At 33.0% G+C, this 19,997-nt stretch overlaps 1 protein-coding gene and 1 long non-coding RNA gene across 3 annotated transcripts; one reads left to right on the plus strand and one right to left on the minus strand.

The window, feature by feature from the left end:
- Positions 1-439: 439 nt before the first annotated feature.
- Positions 440-13,885, plus strand: LOC102612927 (alpha-glucan water dikinase 2). 2 transcript variants are annotated; one of them, XM_006468705.4, is made up of 32 exons: positions 440-602; positions 905-986; positions 1,078-1,187; positions 1,298-1,358; positions 1,458-1,549; positions 1,654-1,807; positions 2,678-2,989; positions 3,262-3,372; positions 3,510-3,608; positions 3,723-3,854; positions 4,904-5,001; positions 5,236-5,370; positions 6,200-6,362; positions 6,448-6,537; positions 6,944-7,129; positions 7,779-7,829; positions 7,951-8,004; positions 8,195-8,254; positions 8,345-8,497; positions 8,614-8,697; positions 8,871-9,047; positions 9,183-9,289; positions 9,727-9,940; positions 10,070-10,173; positions 10,254-10,383; positions 11,066-11,191; positions 11,271-11,381; positions 11,847-11,936; positions 12,162-12,335; positions 12,407-12,499; positions 12,678-12,793; positions 13,169-13,885. In XM_006468705.4, exons 2-32 carry the CDS (start codon positions 915-917, stop codon positions 13,371-13,373), a joined length of 3,864 nt encoding a protein of 1,287 aa, XP_006468768.1. In that variant the 5' UTR covers positions 440-602; positions 905-914; the 3' UTR covers positions 13,374-13,885. The 2 variants fall into 2 exon arrangements, with proteins under 2 accessions (XP_006468768.1, XP_006468769.1); XM_006468706.4 differs by having other exon boundaries at positions 4,919-5,001.
- A 3,844-nt stretch (positions 13,886-17,729) lies between these two features.
- LOC102612715 (uncharacterized) lies at positions 17,730-19,004 on the minus strand. The gene is made up of 2 exons (XR_369539.4): positions 18,193-19,004; positions 17,730-18,030 (listed from the first exon to the last, which is right to left on the minus strand). It is a non-coding gene; the product is annotated as an uncharacterized LOC102612715 (long non-coding RNA).
- Between the last annotated feature and the right edge of the window lie 993 nt (positions 19,005-19,997).

Raw genomic sequence — 19,997 nt, forward strand, 5'->3', positions numbered from 1 at the left:
TGAGATAAATATAATTTTTAAATAATAATTTAAACAAAAATATTAAACATATCATGAAAATCTATTATACAAGTGTGTGATAAAATCAGCATAATTTCTAAACTATATAATGTTTATTGAATATTTTAGTGTTGTACCTTTTAAACTACATCTACCTTACCATAATATGAAATTGAACCCTAAATTACTAAATTTATGCTTTTAATTTTAAATAAATAAGAGTCCTACTTGATTTTATCACATTAATGATAATAGCATTTAATCGCACGAAATACAAATTACTCGGTGCAATAGACGCTACCTATATCAACTGAGCGGAGAAATGTAGAACCATGGTAAATAATAACATTTAAATAAAACGCAGCGTTTAATCCGCCGTAGCCACGGAGGCTCGTAATCTTTACGCAACACGTGCGAGGCTCGTGCATCAATATAACCGCCGACACTTGAAACTCGCGCGAATTGCCGTTGTCACTTACTTGAATCCTGTTCTTTCTCAGCATTTCTTCACATCGTCAAAGTTGATTTCCGAATCGAAGCTCTTTTTCGGCGCCATCGGGAATCATACTTTCGCAAATCGAAAATACGACCATTTTGCATCAGTAAGTGGAAAGAATCGAATTCCTCTCTATCTTTTCCGGGATTCGATCCTGGAATGGCTTTCCAAATGTCAATTATCGTGGATTCTTCCACGTGCTCCTGTAAACAAACCATAACTTTCTTCATGATTAAATTCTATGACTCTATTTAGTGATTTCCCTGAGAGCTAGTTTTTAAAAAAATATAAACTAAATAAGTTATTGTAGACTTAATTTGATGGTAGTAAGAGTTATTGCTTGATGATTCTTTGACACTTATATATTCTCTATCTCTGCATTTTTTTTGGATTATTTGTTTTACACAGAAGAGTTAGAATGGAAACTTCTGAGGACAAGCAGATACATCGAGTCCATAATTTTGAACTTGTGGAAGGGATGAAGCTTCAGGTAATAGTTCTTCTTGGCAAAGACGCAAAGTTATCAAACAGTTTGTTGATTTCTTTTTATAATTTTTTATTTATTATTTTTTTTTGGTTAGATTAATGTGTCTGGATCTTCAATTGGACGGAACGTGAGAGTTCAATTTCAGCTAAGGAACTGTGCACGGACTTGGATTCTTCATTGGGGTTTTCTTTACCGTGGAAACACGTAAAATAAAGAAATCAAAGACTATTTTCCAATTTATGGTGATTTTTCCTTTAATATGGCTTATTAGTGTATCCATGAAAGATTTTGATATTTATTATATGCTTGTTTAGGAACTGGTTCATCCCTGCTGAGCATCCTAAGCAAGGTGCATTGCAGACACCATTTGTTAAGGTCTATTCTCATTTCAAATTTCATCTTCTTTCAATGGATTTGGAAGTTATTGTATCATAAGTAACTACTGAGTAATGGAATTTCTGTTTGAAATTGTAGAGTGGAGAGATATACTTAGTTACCATTGAGTTGCGGGACCCTAAGATTCACGCCATTGAATTTATTTTGAAGGATGGCATTCATGACAGATGGTTGTTGTCTTTCTTTCTCCAGCTTAGTGCTTTTTTTTTTTTTTTGGGTCATTGGGTGTTTGACGCATTTTGAATCTTATGAATACATTGTCCTGGTGTTTTAGGTTAAGATTAAACCATGGGAATTTTCGAATCGAGATACCTGAGATTGATACAAATACTTGTCTGCAACCCATACCCAAGGATCTAATAGAACTCAGGGCGTATCAGAACTGGGAAAGAAGGGGCAGACCTAACAACTCTCCACAACAGCAGCAGGTGATAATGTTGTTTGCCCATTGCATTTGACTATATATTTCTGTGAAATAGCTTCAGGATAAAAGAGTCTTATACGTTATATGTATATTACTTTCATATCGTGTAAGTTATTCTCCCTACACTGTTTACTAGATCATAAAAAAGCCAATGGCTGGATTAAACTTACAATCAGTTTTAACAACCATTTTGTTAAAGTTCTTTTTTTCACTTTTTCAAAATTTCACTGTTTATATAGTCTTATTTTTCTCAGAATCAGGGAAATCTTTTATGTATCCTCATTAAAAGATTAGCAGTATATCCGCTATAGATATCTTACTCATTTATGTCTCACAACACTAAATTTTAAAAAACTTCTCTCTCTTTGGCAGGGCTTCCCAGCCCTTGACTTCATACTTACCACTGGCATATCTACATGTACCTGACACCCCTATTTTGTTGTTTGATAGCAATGCATTAGTCTGCGATTGTACAAGTGGGCGAGAATATCATCCTTACCGGTGTTTATGTTTCTTTTAGAAAACTGTTACTTGTGGATGTCTGCCTCCTATTCTTATAGTCTATTAAACTCATAGTGAATTTGTTTTCTCTGTATAGGTAAGGGCGAGAATATCACCCTTACCTGTGTTTATGTTTCTTTTAGAAGGCTGTTACGTGTGGATATATGCCTTCTATTCTTAGAGAGTCAATCAAGTGAGTTAGTTTTCTTTGATACATTCTTAGAGAAATGCCAGTTAATTTGCACAGACTTCTGCTTCATCTGGACTTATTGCAGAAGATACTAATAATGCTTTGCGAGTGCTCCAGTGTCTCTTTTGAAGGAATTTCTTAATTTGATATTTATACTTCTCTTCATCCTGTAATTTGTTGCAGAAAGATCATAATGATGCTTTGAAAGAGCTCCAACTTCAGCTGTCAAATGGAATTTCCTTGAAAGATTTGCAAAGTAGTCATATGACCGACAGTACAAAACCAGTGTTCAAGAATAAAGAGCAGATCAGATATGGAGTTCCATCGTATCCCTGCAGAAGACATGATGTTGAAAAGTGGTTGCAAAAGAATTATAAGGGACATGTCAAAACCACCACTTTACCATCATCGAGTTTTGTGGCTCTTGTGGAGAATTCCCTGGGAGCAGATAATGTTATCTCAAGGCAAAGTTATCATATGGGCCATGAAATAGTGGTTAGTATTATTGTGATAGGGAACTTCTGTTTACATAGAAGAAATCAGAGTTGCAGGATAGCCTTTTATGCTTTTCAAAGTGACATTCTTCTACCCTTTTTGCTGAGAACTGTTTTAGTTTATTACTAAGATATCTTGTAAGGTGCAGGTTTGAACTCTGCCACACTTGTTTTCTCAACAAAATTCCAGTTAATTGCTTCTATTTGGCATAGAAATTAAAAAAAAAAAATCCTTGCACTGATTGGCTGCTGCTGAATCTTCAATATCTACAGGTCCTCTCAAAAATCATTAGCAGTGACTATCACATTTTGGTTGCTGTGAACATGAAAGGTGCTGCAATTCTTCACTGGGGTGTATCAAAGTGTTCTCCTGGAGAATGGTTGGTGGGTTCCTTTTTCTTCTGTATTGTAGGACATGCACCATGATCAACAGAAATGATTGAAAATAAAAATTGTTTAGTGATTACTGGTATATAGGTATTAATTTTACCTAGTCGTCATTCCTTGTTCACCAATTGCAGTCCCCCCCTCCTGATATGTTACCGGAAAAGTCAAAAATGGTTGCCGGAGCATGTCAGACTTATTTTACAGACATAGCAACTGCAAGAGGATCCTTTCAGGTAATGTGCTAGGTGAACTCTGTATTTCTTTTCTTTTGAATTATTATATAAACTGTTCATTGGTATTAACTTATCCCCTCATCTCCCCATGCTGACACACAACAAATACAAAAGATGGTAGATATTAATTTGCAGAAGAGGAAATTTGTTGGTATTCAGTTTGTGATTTGGTCGGGTGGTTCTTGGATAAAAAACAATGGGGAAAACTTCTTTGTGGGCTTGCATCCAATGGATCCAAAGGACAAGGTAATTTTCATTCACTCTTCTTTAATTCTTATTTCCTTATGCCTTTGTTAATGAGCTTCCAGAAATTTTTAGTTTTTACATGGTTCAGTTTGTTTATTATCTGATTAATGAATATAGAATGTTCCTATAAAGTTCAGAAGCCAAACGTTTTCACATGAATCTAATCGTGAAATGCTACATCTTAACATAACATTTTTGGACTATGTATCTTGATTACCGTCCATGCCTATCTGTGTACACGCACATTTTTTTTTTTTCATCTCCAATCCTCTACTTTGGTTGATCAGTACATTTAAGTGCCATATAACCATGAAGTTAGATAGAAGAGTTTGTTCTTTTGCTTTGTTGGTCTCAGATGTCATACTTTAGAAAAATCTTTTATGTGATGGATTGTATTTGCATTAGTCTCATTTACAAAGGGTTTGATTGTGTTACATACATCTATCTTGCTAAACCACTGACACTAAAAGCTTAATTTTACAAAAAAAGGCTTAAGAATGGTATTTAAGTCTATCATTCTCACACCCAAAGATTGATACTCTAGAGTTCTTCAGTTGGACCATTCTGATGGTACAGGGCAACTGAAAAATATATATCCATTTGATGTATTTGATGCCAAATTGAACATTCTTGGATGTAGGACCTTCCAAGTCAGAGGCACCATTACTATATTGACTTTGACCAATTTACTCATGACAATGAAGTAATAATTCTCAATTTGCTTGTCTCGATGACATGATGAATCTTATATGAAATATTTTCTTAAATTTTCCCATGAATGGGGACATAGGTATACCCCTTTCAAATGACAAAAGGCAGCATAAACTCTGATGGAAGTTGCTCATTTTTGTCTTTTTGATTGTCTGATTGAATATTCACAGCTTAAGTATGCTGAAGCGTTATTATTTTCTTTTACTCTACTATTTATCTAGGTGAATGTTTTCCTATTGTTCTATTGCTTTTGAACTTCTAACCAATGACACGGTACTCTAGTATTTGCTCTCTTTTTGTTGAGTTGTTAATGCAAAATATGACATGCAAAATTGAAGAACTTTGTATCTAAGGTTGATGGGGACGACAAAGTTAAATGGTTACTGGATGAAATATCTTGCAGAGAAAAAGAGGCTGAGAGGTCATTAATGCACAGGTAACTTCTATATGTGAAACTAAGGACTTTGTAATTAAGTTGATGTGTACTTTATTTGAGTGTGTGAAATCACTGTATTATTCATAGTACCTCTGTGTTTTACTTACATGGGCTCCAGAACTCTGTAACAAGGCAATGTTAGAGTTTGCAGCATAAGCAAACAATATTTGTTCTGGCCTTCCTTAAAATGATTTGATCACCAGATGTTCTTGCTTATATGCTTAACTCTCACAGGTTCAACATTGCGGCTGAGTTGACTGAACAATGTAAAGGTGAAGGGGAGCTAGGGCTTATTGCTATAATGGTCTGGATGAGGTTCATGGCATGCAGGCATCTGACGTGGAACAAGAATTATAATGTAAAACCTCGGTAAAATACATACTTTTCTATTGTTTTAATCAACAACTCCTTGGATACATACTTTTCTATTGCTTTAGTCAACAACTCCTTGGATACATACTTTTCTATTGTTTTAATAAACAACTCTTTGGATATATCTGGACTTGTGCAGTCTACTTCACATCCTTGTCTGGATATGCATTCTAATTTGTGAACTTGTCAGAATTGATTTGTCCTACTTCTTTCAAGGTTCTGCTAAAATCATTATTTGTCCATTAGATCTTCGCCAACGGGGGATTCTGCTTCTTTCAAGGTTCTGCATAAATGCATTCTTTCTCCATTAGATCTGCACCAAAAGGGGCTTCTACCCGATAACTTGGCCACCATTTCTACTTTCCTTGATTACACAAATTTTTTGATAAATAACTTCTACTTGCAGATTTTGGTGAAGTTATTTGAAGACTGATTGTACCCAATTATTCCAATAGATAATGTGTTTTCTTGAAAAGAAAAACAATGGTATCAAGCCGAACTGGTTCTTAGGTCTTTTATGTCATGCTAGTTGAGATTTTCAGCCAAAATACTTGGGAATATTAGTCAATTCAATCATGTAATCTTCCCCTTCCTAGATAAACTATAAGATTGTGAATCATGTTTGGTCCTTATCATTTCATATTATTGCTCTTGTCAATGTGTCAATCTAGCGCTAACCTCCATCTTATGCTTCTTGGTTTTCAATGAAACATCTGAGTTTTTACAATATGATGGGGCTGGCTTAGGTATGATAATTATCTTTGACTACCAAGTTGGTACGTATACAGCATATTGATTCACTTTCATATTTGTGCTTTATCTGCAGTGAGATAAGTGAAGCTCAAGATAGATTTACCAATTTATTGCAAAAGATCTATTCGAGCCAGCCAAATGATCGAGAAATCGTGAGGCTGATCATGGCATTTGTTGGTCGTGGAGGTCAAGGCGATGTTGGGCAGAGAATTCGTGATGAAATACTTGTGATTCAGGTATTTTCAAAAAATATCTTGCATGATTAGTTTTGTTTGTCATTAGCCTTGGAGAAGTAATTCTTCTGTGATTTGTCACTATCAGAGAAATAATGACTGCAAGACTGGCATGATGGAGGAGTGGCACCAGAAGTTGCACAATAACACTAGCCCAGATGACATTATTATTTGTGAGGTAAATGGAATAGCAGAATCATGTTAAAAGCATATGTAATTTTAACATTGGTCCAGTTTAAAGACCAAGGCATCTCAATTTGGATAAGAAATGATTATAATGTTATTCAGATGGAAATTAAATTGTCTATATATATTACGTTTATAATACGAATTAGGTATACTTAAAAATGTCCTTCAAATATAAAATGTACATATTTGATGATTATAAAACATTTTTGGGCTAATATTTTAGTCCCCTTGAGCTATGGTTATTTCTTACCGGCATTGAGTCAAGTTGTGCTAACTTGTAAAATAATTGAGATAAATTAAGTTGACCGTACTGGCTAGAAGAGAGCAGTTCTGATAACTAAATACAGAGTCATTATTGAATTTCAATCATTTAATTTTTTTTCCTTTTATAACAGGCACTCTTAAACTACATAAGATGCGGTTTTAAAATTGATGCTTATTGGCAAACTTTAAATTGTCATGGTCTTTCAAAACAAAAGCTCGCAAGTTATGATCGTCCAATTGTGTCAGAGCCTCGGTTCAGGGCTGATGCTAAAGAGAGTCTCACCCGTGACCTGACAATGTATTTGAAGACGCTAAAGGTACGCTCATACTCTTAAAGTCTGCTTATCACATTTTCTTGTCTTTGCATGTGAGTGATGGATGTAGCAATTTGTATTGGCTTTTTGCAAGCCTTTCTGCAGGTTCTTCCTAGATTTGTGGGTAACTTGTTCCCCTTTTGTAAATCTCTTTATTTCTCTAGTTTTCCTTTGTTTCCTGCTAAAAGGCAGTATATAGGAATAGACCAACTAATATGAGGGCACTATGTTCTTGCTGAAGTGCCCCTTTTTTTTGAGCTTGCTGCCTCTAAATGAAATACAAGGAATTGTTTTGAGGGGAACAAAGCAGAAGTTATATTGATATTTAATGTTAATTTGCACAATCATATGGGATCTTTTACTAAATTTTAATCTTTCTTTTGGATTTACCCTTCAGAAATCCTTGGACTTGAGTCAGTAACTGGGTCTAATTATTTTGTAACTCTATTTCTTGGAGATCACTTTATTTAGTGATTTCCAACAGATTTGGCATTTGTCAAGGCAACACAGCTAGTTAACTTTCTCTTTCTTAATTTTCTCTCAATTATAGCTTGTAAATTCTAGATTTTTCATCTTTATCTTATGATGTAAATTGGAATGCCTTTGCTTTTTTTATTTTCATTTTTTGATTTACTCGATGGCCATGCCACAGGCTGTTCATTCAGGTGCTGACCTTGAATCTGCTATAGAAACTTGTTACAAGGTAATCATTGTGATGCTAATTAAGGCACCATTTTAATGTTCCAGCCTCCTTTTTCTTTTCTATAATCACTCAATTTTAGTTGTTGATAATTTAGATAACCTTTTACCTTTTGGGATATCAGGGTCATAATTCTGTCATCTCTGATTCGTTTGGCAGTTTATCTTCAAAATTACGGGTGATTATTTGTTTCTTGCATTTCAAATCAATTTATGTATTGAAAATTTGTTTGTATTATTGTTGGTACATTGGGTTATATTTACTTTCTGTACATATATAGGCATGTCCTTGGGAGTTCTATTCAGTATCCTTAGATCTCAGAAATTGTGGATGGAATAACTTTGTGTATTACTATTGTCATATGATAGGAGTGCCTGACATTTATCAAAGCACATATTCATGACGAGAGCATCAATCAACTGATGGAGGTCACATTTTAAGCAATTTTAGAATTTATGATTTTTTTTTTAATTAAATGAAAAGGAATTCCTTAATACTGTTTGAAATTACATCTGCAGAAATTAGTAGACTCCCGCATTGAGCTTCACCCTGTTTTGGGTACGGCTCGTGGTAGAGCAAAAGACTTACTGTTCCTCGATATTTCTTTGGCTTCAGCTATCAAAACAACGATGGAGAGGGGGCTCAAAGATTTAAACTTCAGTCACCCTCCGGTATATAATTTCATTTAGACAAGAACACCTGAATATATAGCTGAATGAGTTCGTTTTCAGTATGGTGTACTTATGCCACAACTTTTGTTTCTTCTTCTTTTTGTGGTTGGACACAGGAAATCATGTTCTTCATTTCCCTGTTGCTTGAAAGTTTATGCCTATCAGTGGTCAACAATGAAGACCTAATTTATTGTACAAAAGTATATCTTTCATTGAGCCTAGAGGCTTTTTAGTCTTTTGTCATTGATTTTGTCGACTCTGGATTTGATCTTCATATACTTAGTTACTGGAGGTTTAGTTTTGAAGTTCTTCCATCTCTTGACCTAAATTCTTAATGAAGTTTCTGCACTGTTGGTGTTATGTTGCTGTGAAGGACTGGTACCGTGTCTCTGAATCATACATAACCAATGATGCTCAGTGGGCACTGCAAGCAAAGGCTATTCTTGATCGGTTGCAGCTAGTACTTGCTGAAAGGTCACAGACTTATCAGAAAAAGTTCCAGCCAAGTGTTAAATATCTTGGTTGTCTGCTTGGTGTAGAGAAATATGCGGTACGTAATTATTCATCTTTGACGGTATCTAGCATAATGAAACTCAGGTGATAGCAAGGTTCCTGTTTCAATATTTTCTAAGAAGTCATCATATTGATTGGTTTGTTTATTTAACATTTTTGGATCTGCCATTAGATTGACAATTTTACAGAGGAGTTGGTCAGAGCACAATCAGAGGCTGTTCTGTCGATACTCATTAACCGTTTTGAACCTGTCCTACGCAAAGTTGCAAATTTGGGCTGGTAATTGTTGATTCCATTTGTTGTATGCTGTGCTACCAGTGGAGTTGCTTTCAGCTGAGTAATTATAGTATCAATTTCAGCGTAGCAAATTATTTGCTCAATAGCTTCTAAGTTTAGAAATCCTATGGAGTTAGTCTAATGATTATGCCTTTGGATTACTTCGTCAATCACAAGTCTGAAATTTGTTTTGTCAGGGCTTTCTACTCGGAAAAATGTAATGAAATCCTCCTTCCAAAAGATAGTATGGTTGGCAGGGGGGCCAAGCTTCTAACTCTAGGTTAATAAGGGGATTTTTGGGTTATGAAAAAAATAAAAGAAAAAAGAAAAAGGAAAAGAAACCTTTTGAGTTGACACTTTTTTTTTTTTTTAATTTTGTCATTTTTTGTCTATTCAAGGATTGAAACTTTAAAAATGTTCTAAGAGTTTGTGTCTGGCAGTTGGCAGGTCATCAGCCCTGTAGAAGTGTGTGGTTTCATTACTTCTGTCAATGAGTTAATTACTTTACAGAACAAAGTTTACAGAAGACCTACCATCATCATTGCAAGCAGAATAACTGGAGAAGAAGAAATCCCAGTTGGAGTTGTTGCTGTGTTGACACCTGATATGCCAGATGTTCTATCTCACGTCTCTATTAGAGCAAGAAATAATAAGGCACATTCCTTTTGAGTTTCTTTTTTAATTAAAGTGGAAATTTTCATTACTTATGAAACTGAAAGCTTGCCTAAGTGATCAGCTTAAGCAAACCAACCCAGACGGTTAACTAAGCTATATACCCTGCAGGTTTGCTTTGCCACATGCTTCGATCAGAATATTCTTAGAAATCTCAGGTTGAAGGAAGGAAAAGCTGTATCCATTCGACTGAAGTCCACAAATTTGATCATTAGGTAGGCCATTCAAGTCACTGTCATTTAGTAATCTTGTATGGTACTTACCGGACAACTTCTCTGATTTTGTTTACTTGCAGTGACATAAGTAGCTCCAACCTGTCTCTCAGTTCCTCTGCACTTCCATCCATTCCCCGAGGAATCACCTTTAAAAGGAAGATTTTTCGTGGCAAATATGCTGTTTCAGTTGAGGATTTCACTCCTGATATGGTAAGCTCATTATCTATTAATCCTTTTTTTTTAAGAATTATCTATTAATGTCATATGTTGGTCTAATAGAATACCCGATAAACATTTTTCTTATCTACCTACCTTATTCGGGTGTATTTTCTTATATAGTTAGTTGATAGTGTTAATTCATTGGGAAGGCATGCTGAAAAACTGTGGGACAAAGTTCGTTTTCTTACTTCGCTTTGGGCTTCAGTTACTAAAGAGTTTCAAAATTCATCCTTTTTCTTCATACATCTAAACTGGGATGAGGCTTTGAGATAGGAAGTTATAACTGATTTTAACCTTGTATAAGGGTGATTGGGTATACTTTTGTATAACACAAATAGTGTTATTCTTCGTTTTCTGAGTGGACAGCTGGTCCACTAACTGCTTTTACATCTTCTTTATTAACACATTCTTCAGTTTCTTATCCAACCAAAAAAAAAAAAACATTCTTCGGGAAGGCATTGAAGGAAAATCTAGGGTATTATACACTGCCTCTTGGTCCTTACAGCCCTTTTTTGTATTTAGATTGCATGTAAATTCACATATGCTTGATCTAAAGTCCAGAGCGATATATAGCTCAACCAACTATTTTTGCTCTACGTTCAATAACTTCAGTTCATTGTGTAAGCCCAGAAAAGTGGAGCATAAGTAAGTGATTTTAATAATATTTTATTAGGTTGGTGCAAAATCTTGCAATATTAAATTTTTACGAGAAAGGGTTCCTTCGTGGATTAAGATACCTACATCGGTAGCCATACCATTTGGAGCCTTTGAGACTGTTCTATCAGAGAATATCAACAAGGTACTTTCTCTTTTCCAAGAGGATTGAGTTCTCTTCATAGTCCTTTAATGTTCTTGCACAACTAAGCTTTTATGTACAGGACATAGCAAACAAGATATCTCGCCTTTACAAATTTATAAATGGTGGGGACCTTTCAAAACTCCAAGAAATACAAGAAGCTGTTCTGCAAATGAGTGCTCCATTATCCTTGGTAATTCTAAATGATCGCTGCATGTAGTCCTGACAACTTACTAGATGCATCTTTCTACTATCATTTGATAGCTTGTTCACTGTTAAATGTTTACAAACTGTTATCTGCATGTTTATAGAGTTCTTATGGTACTTATAGAAGTCTCATAATCAAAAAGCTCAACTTAATTACACTGATTTATTAAGAAAGATATAGGAAAGTGAATATTAGAGAAAAGAACAGTACATTGATTTTGTGTTTGCTAGTTTCTGCTTCACATCTTACAAACAGATATCGATCAGTTGGTTGCAACCGTTGACAGATATTATATCGTGCTATTGTTTTGATGAGATCAGTACTTTTTCGTAGAGGTCTTTGAGGAAAACAGTGTCTCCTTTTGACTTCAGTTATGTAATGTTGGGTAGATTTTGTGCAAACTTGTATGTTCTCACATTATTAAGAACCTGTGTTCCAACCTTTTTTTAGATATATGAACTGAAGAACAAAATGAGAAGTTCAGGAATGCCCTGGCCCGGTGATGAAGGATGGAATCTTGCTTGGCGATCTATAAAGAAGGTACTGAAGTTTAAAAGTGCTCATTTTTCATACCATAATTTGGATGATATGTATCAATCCTAGTATTGGCTGGGAGTCATCAGTCTTTTTCTTTTTCTTCAACTTCTAACATTTGAAGTCAACTTTCAATAGAACAATTGGTATAGGCATGTTCAATAATGTAAACCCCATGCCCACAACCAATGCAATTTTGTAAAGACATTACATCTTTTCTTTTCTTTGCAGGTTTGGGCTTCAAAGTGGAATGAAAGAGCGTTCATTAGTTGTAGGAAAGCTAACTTAAATCATGACAATCTTTGCATGGCTGTACTGATTCAAGAAACTATATGTGGAGATTATGCTTTTGTTATTCACACGAAGAATCCTTTATCAGGGGATAACTCGGAGATATATACTGAGGTAAACTTGCCTATTTTATTCTAAATGTTTTGAGTGGCATGAATTTTATTTCTCTCTCTGTGTAAAAACAGATTGTGAAGGGCCTTGGAGAGACATTGGTGGGTGCCTATCCTGGAAGAGCTATGAGCTTTGTTACCAAAAAGAACAATCTAAAATCTCCTATTGTAAGCACAATTTCTCTTCAATTCCTTATCTTTTTAAGGACGCATTGTTTATCTAACTGAACATGTTGAATCACTCTAAAATTGCGTTATTTTTTTCCCTAGTTATTGTACTTTACTAAATCCATATATTAAGCAAAAGCTCGTTCATATACCAACTACCCTGTATGAATCTCTTCAGGTCACTTGTTATCCAAGCAAACTTATTGGCTTATATGGCAAGCCATCAATAATATTCAGATCAGACTCTAATGGTGAGGACCTTGAAAAATATGCAGGTGCTGGGCTCTATGACAGGTTAGTAGCAAACCTCAATATTAGTTTTCTGTGAAAACAATGTTGGTGACTTTTTTGTTCTTCCGAAATTCTACCTCCGGACTTCTTGTACGTTGCAAGTCACAAGTTTTTAGTTACTCGGACAAACTGCTGGTATAATAGATTTGAAACTGAAACGTAAAACTTTAGAAAAATATAATGAACAACTTAAGAAATACAATGAAAATCTTCTAATCGTTGTAACATACAACAGCGTACGGGAGTAGTTTGAACTCTTTTTTTCCCCTTTATTATTCTTTTTTGTTATTAGGATGCACAAATGGATTTTTCTTATGATCTCGCATTACATATTCCTCCTTCCAGTGATGGTGTCTGATGTGCAAAAATTAATTGCAGCGTAATAATGAACGACCCGGAGAAAGTGGTTTTGGACTACTCCAGAGACCCGATGGTGGGCGACAAATCTTTCCAGACATCAGTTTTTTCAAAAATTGCAGAGACGGGTAAAATCATTGAAAGCCTTTATGGATACCCCCAAGATATTGAAGGCGTGCTCAAAGATGGTTTGATATATGTGGTTCAAGCAAGACCACAAATGTAGAACATTAATTAAAATATGCATTTACGCAACTTAAATCCTTGTGTAACATTTTTCATGGATGAAATAAGGCCGAGCACTTGCATACAATTGGCGGCCTGAGCAACATGTATCTGGATTTGCATCTGGATCTGAGATAAATAAAATCCGTAGGTTCACCCATCTTAATAATTTTAGTGTTTCATATATGAAGATGCCACAACCACAAACATGAAAAGAAAAATTGTGATCAGCACAACATCACTCCGTTCATCACTTAATGCAAATTCATCATAACTTTTGAAGGAATGAAAAATGAATCCTAGAAAAGTAAATCGAGCTCATTTGAAATGATAAAAAACATAGCCATCAGTCGTCATCCTCACCAGCCGTCTAAAAATAGTACCATGCGTAGAATTTGGTACACAAAATGAAACACCAAAAGGGACTTGTATCAAGATCTTTTTGCATCTGAAACAAAAGCTTGAAACCTGAGCAGTCTTTTAAGGTAATAAAATTAAAAAATAAACAACAATTTGCCTTACCAGAACAGAAAAAACTTTAGACGTTAGCAGGGCAGTATAGCTATTTGAATAAGAAGACTAATGAACAAACATAAAAATAACAAGAAAAATACAAGTGCAAACTATAAACAAAAATCTAATAAAATATCGAAAAGAAGAGCTTTAAAAATTTAAAGATATAACGAAAACAAAAGTGAAGTGAAGTGAAGTGAAGCGAAGCATGGAAAGAAGTCGATCGAAATGGGACGGATGATGTAGCTATACTATAAAGAGATAGAAAAGAGAAGGAGGAAGTGAAGGAAATCAAAGGAATGGGTGGCATAGGTAAGAAAGAAAGTATATATTTTCTTTTTCTCGTTCTCTTGCCCATGCACCCATTCCCGAAATTTCCCCTCTTCTTCTTCTCTGTTTTCTCTTTCCGTCTTCTTTGGGGTTCAAGGCCGCCTCCATGTAATTCAGAGATGAGAGGTTCCTTTCCATTTTATAGTAGAATTTGGAGGACTAGGGTTTCGCTCCCACTCCCAAAGCACTAGAGCACCACAACCCACGCCACGCGGCTAATAGCTAGCTTTTTCTTTTTCTTTTTCTTTTTTGAAAAAAACCCCGATCGTTGCAAGTTGTGATGTGTCGTGTTTTAACCTCTTTCTTAAATATTTAAAAATTTATGGGCCTTGGATTAGCTTTTCCTTTCACTTAAAAGTAAAAGTTAAATAAAAATTTAATTTATTTTTATTGTTTGGATGGTTATAGTAAAATATATTTTTTAATGAGAATTTTTTTTTAAGTGTTTGAATAATTATTTAAAAAAGACTTTTTAATTATTATAAAATTATTAATATCCTCAAATATTTGAGTCTAATAAATACTTATTAAATTTAAAAATTAATAACAAATAAAATAATTATTTGATCAATCTAGTTAAATTTTTATAAATTAAAATACCATTTTTCTTTATAAAAAAAGAAGAACAAAAACAACTAGATTAAGTTTATCTAAATATAAGTTCCTTAGCAATATTTTTACAAACTACTCCTATTAAAGTACCGTTTTAAAAAAATTAAAAATAAGATGTAAATCAAAATATGAGATTACAAATATATATATATATATATATATATATTATTTGAAAGAATATTGGTGTGGTGATTGTGGTCCTTCAGTTTTTTTCTTCTTTTTTTTGGTTGAACAATGAAGAGGCAAAATAAAAAAAATACGTAAGAAATATGGTTTATGGGTTTAGATATGGATGTAATATTTTTTTTATTCCTTTGTTAATTTAAGATTAGTTTAGAAATTATAAAAAATATAATAAATGAGAAAATAATTTCTCAAAAGATTTTTTTTAATTATGACTTCTCCCAAAAGACCTTTTTTTAATTCTAAAAGCCAAAAAAAAAGTTTAATTCAGCTAATCTAAACAGACATTATGAAGGTTGGGCCGACAAGAAGAGACCACAGTGTTGTAAAAGAAAAAGGAAAAAAGTTCACTCAATTTTCTTTTCTTTTTTTCTTTTGTTTTCTATCATAAAAGGAAAAAAAAAGAGATAAAATTTAAATTATTTTTTACCCTTCAAAATTATAATCAATTAAATAAAACTACTTTAAGATCACATGCCAATCAAATAACTATTACAGTTTCTTGACGTTCGAGGATATCACAAGTAGAAATGATAGAATATTATACTTTTAGGTAGTGTTTATTTTCTGGAGTGGGAGTGTGGAGTGTGGATTTCTTCCACTTCAGTGTTTACTTACCTTAAAAAATGAGGGAGTGAGAGTGGGAATCCGTGGATCCCACTCAATTTTGGAGTGGGGAGTGGGGAGTGGGATTCCCACTCCTATGGGGGGAGGTGGGAGTGGGAATCCACTCCCCCCTCTTCCCATTTTATCCTTATAAAAATAAATAAATAAATAATATGTAATAAAATAAATAATATCATATTTAATAAAATAAATAATATCATATTTATTAAAAATAATAATTATATCATATTTATTTTATTAAATTTAATAAAATAAAAATAAATATTATATTTAAATTAATAATATTAAACATTAATTTTAATAAATATCAATTATTTATTTAATTAATAATAATAAATATTTTATTCTAAAAAAATATTAATTTTGTACTATATTATCAATAATAATATTTCATTTGTGTTGCTATTATTAATAATTTTTATTCACATAATTTAAATTAAAATTAATAAAAAAATTATGATTTACATAATTAAGAATATTAGTAATTATTATTAATTTATAAATATAATAAAATATTTATTTTATTTTCCAAATATATTTTTTATTAATTTTTTAATTACAAATTATAATTCTGTACATAAAGATAAAATTATAATTTAAAACAATTTACTCCCAATCCAAGACAAAGTAAACAAATAATTAGGATTCTGATTGACAATCTATACTTTCATTTAGTCTAAGTAAATATCCTACTCTCACTCTCACTCCACACTTTTAATTTAAAAATTCCTACTCCAATCTAAAAAGTAAACGCAGCATTAATTCAAAGAGACATCTTATAATTCATCTGACTGATACATCAAATGTCCAAGTTCAATGATCATCGTTCATCAGCATGAAGAATAAAGTTACTACACTTGCTAATGTAATGATGATTGAACGTATAGTGTAACCCAAAACTGATGATAATTGAATCGAATGGGATTATTGGTACCCTCTAAATATCTTTTAAAACTTCTTTAATTATTTTATAATTTTAATATTTATTAAAATTATATAATACGATAATTTTTAATTAAAAATCTACTCAAAATTTAAATAATTTTTCTTTAAAAAATTTAACATTTTAGAAATTAAAAAATTTATTTTTTTCTCTAATTTTTGAGTAAAGAATTTACCACTGATGATTGCAATAGAGAGAAAAAAATCAGTTATTTTTTTCTTTTGAATGGAAAGAATTTTATTGTTAAAATGAGATTTAATAATAAAAATAATTAAAAATTAGATAATAAAATTTACTTTAATAAATTTTAATTAAAAATATTTTTCATTAATAGAGGTGTTAAAAAATTTATAATTTTTTAAAACATTTTAATGGGAGTTAATAAAGAAAAAGAGTGTTAAAACGATATTTAGAGAGGTCCCAATAGAAGCACTCAATTGAAAATGTGGAAAACTAAAGTAAAAAATATTGACTCTTTTTCTTTTTTCTGTACACAATATTTATCATAGCTGCTACAAATCCAGTAACTATCTATGCTCAGGGTTATAGATTGCCGTCGATTACATGAATAATTAATTTAAAAAAAATGCTTGCCATCTCCTTTTAGGCAAATTGAATTTCTGCTCGATTTTATTTGCTCAAAGGGACATATAATATTAGTATCGCGTTTGTTAACATATTTTCACGTTACCACCGTGTCCCCTTTCATGGGCTGGTGAAAGAGCAACTGGGCTTTGGCCTTTATATGAACAAGTGGACACCCTTTTGTTTAGACAATACAAAAGTAGAATTTACGTTTTAATAGTCGCCTCGTGAAATAAAACGTATTAACCCGTACATTCATTTTGGGGAAAAATTTTTTTGGATCAGATGATCTCTTGGTATGAACACTTATGATCTTTTTTAGATCTTATGCCACACATGTTTTAGTATTTTTTAATTTATTAACCACTAATTATATTAAAAAATTTAATCTCAGATCAGAAGAGAATCTGGTTAAAAAATTTTAGAATCTCAGCTGGTATGTTAATCAATGAGTTGGTTATTTATTGTTAGATAATATAATAGTAATTTAACTGGTTATAAAATTCATCGTGAGTGAAGCAAAAGCAAAGCAAATGGTTAGGACTTAAAAGGCAAAACTGGATCTGGAAATCCAAATATTAGGAAGTTTTTCAATTAGATTTGACAAAACCAAACACGGCTACAAAAGCCTACAAGCTGTTTAACATATAAGTTGACCAAGAAGTAAACTGTTAATTTATAAAAGCACTTTCAGAATCTATCACTGAAAATCACAGATGTAAGGAGGAGGAATATGAAACATTAAGATGTCATGTCGTCTGCATATTTATAAATGAAATGTCATGTCGTTAGCATAAAACATTATAAACGACGCGCCATCAAGGATATCTCATCGAACCCTGTCTTTTACATCTCCCCGCCATGACTGATGTTAAAACCCAGCCACGAAGGGGATCCATAGCCAAATTGTAACAAACAAGATTGATTAATTAATAAAAAAAGAAGAAGAAGCTTGATATGAAAACGATAGAAGGAAAAATGATGACGTCATCCCCCACAAAATAAATAGAAAGAAGAGATACCTTACCAGAAATTGAACTGAAGAAATCAAGCACGGTTCCTAAAGTCGACGAAGAGATGATAAAGAGAGGAAGGAACTGCAGGAAATCATAGGAATGGGAGGCATAGGGAAGAAATTGAATTTGTAATTTTCTTTCTCAATTGAAAAAGAAAAGAAAAATTATACGTTTTCTTCACTTCTTACCCCACGCTCCCACTCCCAAAACTTCCTCGCTTCAATCTTCCTCTCCTCCTCCTCTGTTTCTAGATTCACAACACAACTATGCAAGTAAAAGTGTTGTAAATGCCCTCCGGTAAAAGTAAGCAAAGCTGCAGCTTGCAAAAGCAAGTGATTAATAATTAAAAAAAAAAAAAAAAAAGCCTGCCGTTTTGAAAGTGTTAACTTTATTGGAAATGCAAGGAATCATTTATTGGAATGAACACCCGTTTGGACGGTAGTCATTAGAGTCTGATGCGGCCAGTGCGGGGTCTGTGCTGTCACATGCTTGTGTCCGCCTTTTAAAATACGACAAAGAATAAAAAATTTGAACGAAGAAAAGAATCCGAAGCAGGAGATTTGCCCGTGCGTCCTCATCAGCATCAATGACCTTTTCGTTGTGTGAAGTGTGAACACGTAGATTTATGTCGAGGGTTGGGTTGGTTGCCTGCACACGAATCTATCTTGTGGTCGCAACTACGTGGACGGTCTGAAAGGGAAAGAGAGGGCTTCGGTCTAATCTAATGCGCTCAGCTTGAAATTTTGGGAAGAAAAGTAGAATAAGTCCGATTGTTGAAGAGTTGAACAACAAGATAGAGGATTCCCCTTAGGTGCAACAGTGGCACCGTGCTACAGTTGCACCTAGTCGTTGGATGTCAGTAGATCTTACCAATCCAACTGCATCCAACGGCTAGGTGCAACTGTAGCACGGTGCCACTGTTGCACCGTAGCCTGATCCCAAGATAGAATCCCAGAAAATTTTGGGAAGAAAAGTAGAATAAGTCCGATTGTTGAAGAGTTAATAGTAAAAAAAAAAAACCTTCATTATATTAATTATTTAATAGTAAAAGTTATAAAAATTATTTTCTTTGCCAAATCGCTAAATTCTTCGTATTTCGATTATTATAACCCTACTTATTTATTTCTAAATAAATTAAATTCAGCATCAACATATCTAAAATTCGTGGTGGTCATAATTATTTTTAACATGTTTTTCCCTGATTTCTTTCGAGTTTTTAAATGGGTAATTTTTAAAAACCTCTCCTGAGGTTTGGGTTTGTTGCAAGTAGATGACGGAAATTTATTTATTTGTAAAAAATCATCTACCGTCAGTTAATTTTAACATCGACCGTTAGTTGACTTTACAAAGACAATATTACCCTTAACAATAGTTTGTAGACGGAAATAACTAAAAAAAAAATCAAAATTGTTGGCTATTTTATCCTCTTTAAATTATTGATATTTTCTTAAAGTTCCTACAAAAAAAGATAAAATTAAAAACTTAAAAAATCCTCTTTAAATTATTGATATTTCCTTAAAGTTCCTACAAGAAAGATAAAATTAAAAACTTGAAAATGAAAAAGTCATAATCTTTACCTATGATATTGTAAATCTTTGGAATTGACAAGGATTAAATTGTCAAAAAATAGGGTTTGTGCTTTTTGCGCCAATAATTTTAATTTTTTTTTTAGTTATGTCAGTCTACAAACTATTGTTAAGGGCAATATTGTCTTTGCACAGTCAACTAACGGTACAAATAAACAAATTCTCACTATCTACTTGCAACAAGCCCAAACCTCAGGGGAGGTTTTTAAAAATTACCCGTTTTTAAATCC

The sequence above is a fragment of the Citrus sinensis genome, chromosome 2 (genome assembly GCF_022201045.2).
Source record: "Citrus sinensis cultivar Valencia sweet orange chromosome 2, DVS_A1.0, whole genome shotgun sequence".
Taxonomy (NCBI): Eukaryota; Viridiplantae; Streptophyta; class Magnoliopsida; order Sapindales; family Rutaceae; genus Citrus; species Citrus sinensis.

Coding starts and splice junctions, on each gene's coding strand:
- LOC102612927 (XM_006468705.4), top strand. CDS start 915: ATGGAAACTTCTGAGGACAAGCAGATACATCGAGTCCATAATTTTGAA. Junction 1,188..1,297: donor TTTCTTTACCGTGGAAACAC/GTAAAATAAAGA, acceptor ATGCTTGTTTAG/GAACTGGTTCATCCCTGCTG. Junction 11,937..12,161: donor CTTGGCGATCTATAAAGAAG/GTACTGAAGTTT, acceptor TTTTCTTTGCAG/GTTTGGGCTTCAAAGTGGAA.